At 43.5% G+C, this 9,445-nt stretch overlaps 2 protein-coding genes across 2 annotated transcripts; both read left to right on the top strand.

Annotated features, from left to right (window-relative positions):
* The first annotated feature begins 3,064 nt into the window (after positions 1–3,064).
* On the top strand, positions 3,065–7,137 carry LOC133914449 (FAD-linked sulfhydryl oxidase ERV1-like). The gene is made up of 6 exons (XM_062357551.1): positions 3,065–3,242; positions 3,387–3,481; positions 3,755–3,802; positions 4,375–4,439; positions 6,226–6,303; positions 6,836–7,137. Exons 1-6 carry the CDS (start codon positions 3,065–3,067, stop codon positions 6,948–6,950), a joined length of 579 nt encoding a protein of 192 aa, XP_062213535.1. The 3' UTR covers positions 6,951–7,137.
* Positions 7,138–7,433: 296 nt separating this feature from the next.
* LOC133914448 (uncharacterized) lies at positions 7,434–9,237 on the top strand. The gene is made up of 3 exons (XM_062357550.1): positions 7,434–7,959; positions 8,628–8,671; positions 8,958–9,237. The coding sequence occupies exons 1-3, from the start codon at positions 7,731–7,733 to the stop codon at positions 9,177–9,179; spliced, it is 495 nt and encodes a 164-aa protein (XP_062213534.1). The 5' UTR covers positions 7,434–7,730; the 3' UTR covers positions 9,180–9,237.
* Positions 9,238–9,445: the final 208 nt, after the last annotated feature.

Here is a 9,445-nt window from a genome sequence, read left to right as displayed (position 1 = left end):
AATCAGTAGCGGTACAGTAACATTATCGTCAAGTTTGAGGCCGGTCGGCTGATGGAGACATAACAACGGTACTTCGTCATGAATGTCGTCGGCGGCCGTTTTGTTTGTGTTCGTCTTGTTCGGGCATCCAGTGTCTCGTATGCTAAGATACTTGCGTTGTCTGTCGGCAGCTTATTTAAATCCTGGTTAAGCTACAGACGCCAAATGAGAGGCGGCCGCAATGGTTTATCTCGTAGGTTAAGTATTTGAGCGTCTCTACTGGAAGAAACCTGATTCATTGATCTGATGTGTTAGAAGCTGAATTATATGCTGATGAATTATCACTTGTCGTGCAACACAAACCTGACAACTTTAATCTGGTCGCAAGGTAATGCTACGGGCTGGTGTTGAGAAGTAATGAGATGGATAGATTAGAAGCTGCTCTTCTCATTAGGAAAGTGAAGATGCTGAATTTAAGATATCGAAAGCTTTAACTTATGAAGATTAGTCGTCATCAGAATAGGATTGCAAATTTGTTAGCTAATTCTGCTAGGAAAGACAGATGCACGGATGTTCTCTTGTATAGTTTTCTAGATTGTATTGCAAATATAATTGCTGTGGATTGTAACACTATTAGTGAGTAATAAAGCTTTCATATTCCTAAATAAAAGTTTTTGGGAGTGTGCGTATACGTTGTATATACCGGAGTTGTCATAGAAAACTAAACTAGAGTGCCGATCGAGTCCTCTGTCTCACACTGGCGGCGGAGTGCTCACGAAGCTGCTAGCTTTGAGAAAGTGTACACCTATTCTATCTTTTTAGCACCCGCATGGATTTTTATCAGAAAAGCTTATGTCTCTGTCATGACATCAACCGCCTCGTAGCAATGGCGCACCCTCTTGTCATCTTTGTGGCTTTGTCCCCCGAAATCATCATCAAGATTGTCCCAGCCTTGCCGCCCTTCTGGCCGTGTAGGGCTTGCCGATCCTCTAGGCATCATCACGAGGCTGGCAGCCGTGCCCCCAAATCTCCAATAGCACATGCATGGTGCCAGTGCGGTGTTCGTGTCGCCCGCGCCCGCTGATCAGTCTCCCTCCCCTACTCGCCGGTGCGGTCCTTTCTTTTTTTATATATCTAAACCATAAATGTACAATGCGTTTAGTGTCTAGCATCCCATTCAACCCTCCAGATCCAATTCAATAGCTCTCCTCCTTCCCACCGCGTTCTGTCATTTCCTACCTCTCACTTAATAAAAAGCTAATTAAAACCGACCTCCCATCTAATAAAAAACCAAAATAAAGAATCTCTTTTCTGTCTGGCTGCCTCCCACCTCCGCTCCCACATCACCAGTAAACACCGGGAAAGAAAAACCACGCGGCAAAAAACAAGTTTAAGCCGGCCTCTAACACCCACTTAATAAAAATCCATTGGAATATAAAAAAAACCTGGCCCTGGCCTCCCTCTCTTGGTCCGGTCAAAAACTAGGTTTTTCCCATCCTATTCTTAGCCGCCACCTGGTCGTCTCCTCTCATTCACTTGTCCCCTACTCCGTGCCCGGCGGTCGGCGGCCGGTGCCCGCCAATGCCCCCAACGCGGCCCTCCGTCCTCCTCCTCAATACGTCTTAGCTTTGCAATGATCATAAATAAAGTTTAAGGACAAATAATTCCTAATGTTAGTATTTATCTATCCGAGCCTATGTTTTCTCATAGACAACTATATGTTGCATTATTGAGGGGTGTATCACGACATCGATATGGATTCTGGCTAAGCCAAATAAAGATATAGATGACATAGGGAGAAACACAAAAATATTGTATATAGGGATGTATTGAAATTGTGACATAAGTTAGTTTTTCTTCTTGCATCTCTAATTTTTTTCTTATCTTATCATATTTGCATACAATGTTCATCTTGTTTATTTTAATCTTGTCAGAAACATCAACCAATGTACATGTGAGATCATTATTCAAATGAATAGACAACTGCTGGCTGGATATTTGGTGTATTATATATATTGTTTTATTTTTAAATACATGGCTTACATCCATGCAATATACTGAATAAGGACTGCATCTATTTGTGTATAAAAATTGCATGTGTGTATCGTACGTGCATAGTTACTATAAAAGATATAGATGCTATAGGTAGAACACCAAGAATTTTATATACAGAGATGTATTAAAGTGATGACATATGTTGGTTTTTCTTCTTGCATCTCTAATTTTTTACTTATGTTGTGATATATGCTTACAATATTTATCTTGTTTATTTTGATCTTGTCAGGAACACTAACAGGTGTACATGTTGTGATTGTTATTCAAAGAATTGACCGCTACTGATTGGATATTTGATACATTGTACATATTATTTTATTTTTAATATATGACTTTCATACTATGTACATGATGTGAAATACATCTATAATTACATATACGTATCGCAATGCATAATTACTAGTTATGCGAAACGCGCGCTAGCTGCGCCGTGGTCCGCGGCTTTCCGCTTGGGCGCGGGCACGGGCGCATGCCCCAGATCTGTTTGCCCGTACGTTACTTTCCCACGGGGCACGGACGCACGGTGATGCACCGACTTCCAGCATCAAGTAACACACACAGTCGGATGCGGTCTGCCGCATGGTTTTATCAGGCACGCACAGGCTGAAGTGTAAACGCATCCAAGGCAAGCCGGGCAGGTGTATGCCGTATGCATGCGATATACATTGCGCGCACGGAACGTGCCGAGGGTGGCGTGGCACCTGAGCCAGCCCATGGGATCGGCCCACATCGCAGCCATCGGGACAGCTCATCGTCATACCATACGATGGGGGCCGCGCCAGACATCGATCATCACGTGAAATCTGGATCAGGCACCGCGCCGTTTTGCCCGGAATCTGGAACTGTCCAGGCCAGGCCAGGCCCTCGCGGCGCGGCCCACCGTTCAATCCCCTCAAAATCCACCGGCTCCCCCCTGCTTCTGCACACCGCCTCGGCCATCCCCAGTTCCCCATCCATCCACCGCCTTCGCACGATTGTGCTCGCAACCCCGGGTCGCCACAGCCCACTCGCACGTGAGGCCGTGGCCTCGATGCCATTGCCGGGCTCGAACCTGCTGGCGCCTATCCTCCAGACCGTCACCGCCTTCTCACGCCACCTCCTCATCGGCCCCGATTCCGGCCCCAACAACCACCGCCTCCACCCCCTTCTATCGCTCTCCCTCTCCCCGCCGCCGACCCCACCGCCGCCGCCGGAGGTCCTGAAGGCAAGTTGTTTTACTCCGTCCTCGCGCACTTGTCCTTCCCGAGGATAACGGATTTATCTGCCCTCGATTGAATCGAGGTATCGACAATTACATTCCCCTGGCACCATTTGGCTGGAGGGGGAGGCGAGTTGTAACTAAGGTTTTTGAGTGAATGTGCAGAAGAAGGATGCCAAGGCGGCGCCGCTGACGAAGGAGGAGGTCGGCCGGGCCACGTGGATGCTACTCCACACCATCGCAGCACAGGTGCTTGATCTCTGGCCTATGTGAGTAGCACGACGAAGCACAAAATTAGTTCACCATTTACCTTAAGATACTATTTCTACTTCACATTATGGAAGATACAAGCCGTGAATGAAGGGGCACAAAGATTATTCATGTATGATAGTGCATTTGCGTAGATTGATTAGTATATTTGTGGGATGTGGACAGGGAACAAATTGTTTGATTTATGAATTACTTTTGGATCCCATTTGCTGTCAACTTTTATTCTTGCTGTATACGTGACTCGTGTTTCAGTTCCTTGATGAACCAACGATGCAGCAAAAACGGCATGCGAAGGAGCTGGTAAGCACGGGAGACAACCCAATAAACTTTCTTTAGAGTTGGAGTACTTGGGAAACCTCTGCCGTGGTTTTGGAAGGGGTGTACAGACTTGCTGTAACTAGCAACTTACTCTCATGGTCAACTACCAGATGTTGCAATTCGGAAATGCTGCTCTGTTGATGTTACAGCCTGAAAAATCCAGAGGATAAGTTTCATGATGATTTGAGTACATTTACAAAATCCCATGAGGGCCTGGGCCAATCCTATATGCTCCCTTTCTCCATTCCCAGCTTAAGTTTGCTTTCATGAGTGTGCATTGCGCTTGGTTTAGCATGATATGATGGCACATTTGGAAATAAAAGATCATAAGCTATGTATTACTAGACTACCACTAAATCCATCAGGAATAGTAAGATGAAAACATTTTTTTACAAGGGCCAGGATCACAGAAGTATTTACTATTTAGACATTAGTGCGTTCACAAGAGAAATAGCAACATGTTTTTTCTTTTCCTGAAGGTTTTTTCATTTTGTTGTTGTTTGATTGGTTGATTTACACACAAAGATAACATTGCTGTTGGTTTCAATGTTCAGATGCATATAATTTCAAGACTATATCCTTGCAAAGAATGTGCTGATCACTTCAAGGAAGTTTTGAAGTAAGCATTGCTCACCATCCTCTTGGATAAGTAGTTATATACATTTTAATAGTTTGATTCCTTGAAATGCATTTGCGTGTTACAAGTTTATCTCTTTCTGAAATGTTCACTTGATTCGTTGACAATTGGTTGCTTTATGATTGGATCTAAAATATCGCATAATAACTGTGAACTCATGCTACTTCTACAATATGAAAGTGTGTCTGAATCTTAAGGCTTGTTCGGCAGAGCTTCAGCTTCAAGAATTCTTTCAGCTAGATATTTCTAGCTTCAGGAATTTATGGACCTGGAGCTTTTGGAACACTAAGGATATTTGGGTGAGCCATCTTGTTTCTATTTTAGATTAAAAATAGTGATTTAAACCACTTTATTATAACCTATAACCTAAAAAACTGACATGAAGTTGGAAGTTGGAACTCTGCCAAATAGGGTCTTAAATTCTGACACTCTAAATCCATGGATTTGGCTGGTACACCGTACACCAATTCTTTCCGAATTGATTTTTTTTTGTTTGTATGATGCACATGTGACCATTCTTTTTTTTTTCTCGAACACGTAGGAGAACTGCGTGTCATTGCATTATAGAAAGATAAAAGGCAACATTTTACATCCAAACCCACCCAAAGCAACACACACAAATGCACACCGACACACTACACTCTCAGTGATTGTAAATGTACAGACACGCCATGGACCAAGCTGAAAGACAATCTGGTGAGATGAAGCACGTCAAACCGATGACGGCCAGACCACGCTCAACCCTTTAGCTCCTACGATGCACCAGAGCTTGGCATCTTCCTTGATGTTTTGTAGCACTGATTGGACATTTGAGGACACGCCATCGAACACACAAGAGTTTCGGTGTTTCCACATTTGCCATACTACCAAGATGACGATCGAGTTGTAACCTTTCTGCATAGGCTTAGGCAATCAACGTTGCATTCGGCATCACCGATCTTTGAGCAGGTTGTCTTCCGGCTGCGGGGTCAAGCCCTGGAGGCCAACGATCGACAGAGCCGTGAACCACACCTCCCGAGCAAACATGCAAGGCACAAGGAGGTGGTGCACTATTTCGTCCTCTTGGTCGCATTAGGGACATCGCGCCGGATGCGACAGCCCACGCTTCGCTAGACGATCCGCCGTTCAGCATCAGCCGAGATGTGAAGAATTTGCATCGCGATGGCGCCCTTGATTTCCAAATGAGCTTCCACGGCTCGAAACCCACCGTGCCGATGAAGAAACATGGTAGGCCGACTTAGAGGAGTACTCCCCGGTATGCGATGGTGTCCAGCTGTGTTGGTCCTTGACATTCGCCTGGAGGGTTACCCTGGCCATGCCATCCCACAGATTCAGATACTCCGCTAGGCCGGCACCGACAGACCCCCTCTGATATTGCGGGCCCACTGGTGATCTTGCAACGCTTGCTGGACGGTCTGCCTATCTACTTGTAATCTAGGTTTCTGTTCACTGAAACTAAATTGACATCTTATAGGTGACTTGAATATAACAACCAAGCATAATTTCCATCCATTTTTATATTTGGGAAGCTCATTTCATCAATAGCTCATATGAAACATGGCTAAGTTGTCTGTCATTTTTTGTTGTCGAAATTTTGTGTAGAGGGGGGACCATTTCATTCATCACAGCTGAATATGTTCTAGTTGTGCAGTGTTATCCCATTATCCTGTTGTTTCCATTCTGTTATTTACCTTTTTTGTTCACTGAGAACAATAAGCTTTATTTTGTAATGAATATTAAACTGACTTAATTATGTTGTATTTTGTAGAGCAGACCCTGTGCAGGCACGATCTCAGGCTGAATTCTCCCAGTGGTTATGTTATGTGCACAATGTGGTTAACCGAAGGTAAGTCCATACAGTCAGCTTTGAGCTGTTAATTGGTGTTACCTTCAAAATCATCTTCAGGCATTGTAGTGTTGAATTTGTTGCTATACTCTTTAGAATCATAGGAAAACTAAGACACTGTACCTATCTGGCACCCTTTTACTCCTACTCCTACCTTAAAAGGGTTATGTCAGCATGCATTTAAGAGTAGATATTCCCATTCTGATATCACGGTTTTCAGAATTCTGCGCCTATTAAAAAAAGGGGCTTAATTATTTGCCAGTGTCCCGGTCTTCATTGGATACCATAAATTGGCTGATTATATTGCTACATGCACAAACTCCTCCATGGAGCGAATAGGCATAGTTATAGAGGCTGGGAAAATAAATCCCCGGTGAAAGACCACTGCGGCGAGCAGCGCTCGAACGCAGGGGGCAGGCGCTACAGCGAGCTAACCTACGAACGAGCTATCAACTCGTTTGCTTCTGGCCTCCCTTGATGAGACAATTCTTATGTGTTGCCTATCTAAGCGTTTTTTGGTTGTCTTTTGCAGCCTTGGAAAACCAATATTTCCCTGCCAAAGAGTAAATGCACGGTGGGGTAAGCTGGATTGCCCTGAACGCTCGTGTGATCTAGAAGGCGGCAACGACATCATGCCAAACCGATGACACCACCAAGAAATTTTCTAAAATTTCCACCGTAGTGATAATTTTATTATTTCAAACTACTAGTAATAAATGAGAAATACCAGGGGGAATGGGGACAAGGAAAGAGAATTCGGACGCCATGCAGGCATATCTATCTACCCGCCTCTCTGTATCCTTGGCGATTTGGTACTAGCCTGCTAGATGTGAATCTGGCTCTTGATGTTTGTACCTGTACAGTTTTACCATCTTAATATTGATCGAATTTTGTTTGAGCTACATATTGTATTCTTGACTATTACTTTTCGCTAAGTTCTGTGTATGTCAGCAGTTTGATGAGGTAGCCTTTTTCAGTAGCTGTCTTGTAAGCAAGCGTCATACATTCAATCTATACTGGCAAGAGTCATTCCTCTTATAATACAAAATCGGAAGTCCGATGATTTCTCTATCTACCAAAGCATACCCTGTGTACAGATTTTTGTGAACCTACTTATATCTGAACCGTTCTATACGATGCCACATGAGTGTACCCCTTTCTATAGAAAAAAAACTGGAAAACATAGTACTTTATATATTAGGGGGAAGAAGAGGCAACATATATATTCAAGAGTCAGGACTAACAAAACCTGCAAGCATGGCCATGAATGCGAAGAAGTGGAGGGCGGCGGCGGGGGAGGAATGCATGGAGACCACCTTCCTCGCGTTCCCCGGCCATTTTTCTGCAGCTCCTCGGTGTTGACGAGGACATAAATTATGCCGTCTTATCGCACCATTTTTTTAATCCCATGCTGACATCTAGCAATAATGCGAATGAAATTGCATCACGCATGGACCTCTCGTTACCTTAAGAGGAGGAGCCGCAGGAAGCCAAGAGCACGAGCACACGCGCAGGAGCATTTGAACTTTGAAGGGATTGTGCAGGGGTACGAGATGAAGCGTCCCTCTGTGCTCGTTTTGCTAATATTTGCCTTTGTTGGAGGCAATCTGTTCATGGGTATCTCCTCCAGCGCAAGAATCGCCCAAAATTCCTCAGGTACATACAAAAGATTGTTCTCCCTTCTTCCATCTTCGTGTATTTTTTCTCTTGTCATTTTGTCCATATGGTTCCTGTTCTTTCCTTCTTTCTGGTTGGTTTTGGAGTGAAAGAGCGATAGCTTTCTGGTATTGGTGCTTGGCTCATGAATCATGTTGGATATTTGAAAATATAGTGAATGAGATCTGATGATATTGACAGCTCAACATGATATTTGAAGCAGATTCTTTACCTTTTCTTTTGAGTGTTCTTCTTTTGAAGCAATAATACCATTGGAAGCATATGTGTTTGGTGGAATAGGTTCCATAGTTACCTGCAGCTCTAGTAATTTACTTGTCTCGAGGGTTCACTTTACCAATTTCTAGTTACAGAGCAAACAATACCTTGCAAAGCTCCATCTATATACAGCATCTAGTATCATGGTTTCTGTAATGCTGTGTAATGTTGCAAAAAGACGGTAGGCACCAATTAGCACCCTTAACTAAATGTGTGGACTTCTAACAGTTGTTGATGTAATACCTGTTGTTTAGGCTGAGATGTTGTTTTGCTTCATTGGTTCTGGTTTTTTCTCAGCCCTTAGTAAGTAGTTCATCGTTTTATTCAGCGATTATTGAGATTATGTAGGGAATGTGTGGCCTATGGCTGACATTTAATCGCATTCATTACAGAACCAGGCTATGGAAGCATTGAGCTAAACGGCAGGAGGCTAAAGGTGTGTGTGCTCTCAGACAGTGCATCTCCCAGATCAGCAGAAGCATACACAACCAGTGATACCTTAAGTTTTTACATCACTTTATTTTTGAATTGTTTCATCTTCAGAAGATACTAAAGTTAGTTGGAAGATATTTTTCATGATATATCTTGTCTAGTGTTGTGGTAATCCAATATAACTTGTGTTTCTTGATATATCTTTTTCGAGACGGGGAAATCCCATTTTCCATTACAGATCATAACAGGAACCAAGTTCTTACAGGGGTTTCTTCATGTATCATTTTCAGGAAAGATACACTTCTACTGTTCGAAAGACAAGGGGCCTGGAAAAAACTAGGACGGACGACTACCAACCTGTCGATCCAAGCCCAAGCTCGAAAGCAACTATCAGGCCAGGCCCAATTGAGCATGGCACTCCAATTCTCCCTTATGTACCGCGATACCCGCCGCCAACTGGACACCCTAAGGACACGCCTCCTGCTGAATCCCCTGGATCTCCTTTCACCTAGGTGCACACTGAAATACTCCAAATATGGCCAGCACCTGCATAACCGCTATGTGGCTGGAGTCTGCTGTGTTATGCTGTTATTAAGGTTTATCGTGTATCATATATCTCATATCGGTTGTATCTCTTGATGTGACAATAAGAATTAATAAAGTTTCTTTTATCAAAAAATATATCTCAAATGTAAGTGTGTTACCTAATATGATTTCCGAGCACAATTTTGTGTTACCTAATATGATTTCCGAGCACAATTTTGTTAATGTGCAAATA

This window comes from Phragmites australis, chromosome 4 (genome assembly GCF_958298935.1).
Source record: "Phragmites australis chromosome 4, lpPhrAust1.1, whole genome shotgun sequence".
Classification (NCBI taxonomy): Eukaryota; Viridiplantae; Streptophyta; class Magnoliopsida; order Poales; family Poaceae; genus Phragmites; species Phragmites australis.
Note: the sequence above shows the minus strand (reverse complement) of the source record. Positions and strands in the feature narration are given on the sequence as shown.

Excerpts from the sequence above, each read along its gene's own strand:
- LOC133914449 (XM_062357551.1), top strand. The coding sequence starts at position 3,065 with ATGCCATTGCCGGGCTCGAACCTGCTGGCGCCTATCCTCCAGACCGTC. Across the intron at positions 3,803-4,374 it reads AACGGCATGCGAAGGAGCTG|ATGCATATAATTTCAAGACT; the intron begins GTAAGCACGGGA and ends TTCAATGTTCAG. Across the intron at positions 6,304-6,835 it reads CACAATGTGGTTAACCGAAG|CCTTGGAAAACCAATATTTC; the intron begins GTAAGTCCATAC and ends TGTCTTTTGCAG.
- LOC133914448 (XM_062357550.1), top strand. The coding sequence starts at position 7,731 with ATGCGAATGAAATTGCATCACGCATGGACCTCTCGTTACCTTAAGAGG. Across the intron at positions 7,960-8,627 it reads AATCGCCCAAAATTCCTCAG|AACCAGGCTATGGAAGCATT; the intron begins GTACATACAAAA and ends CATTCATTACAG. Across the intron at positions 8,672-8,957 it reads TAAACGGCAGGAGGCTAAAG|GAAAGATACACTTCTACTGT; the intron begins GTGTGTGTGCTC and ends TATCATTTTCAG.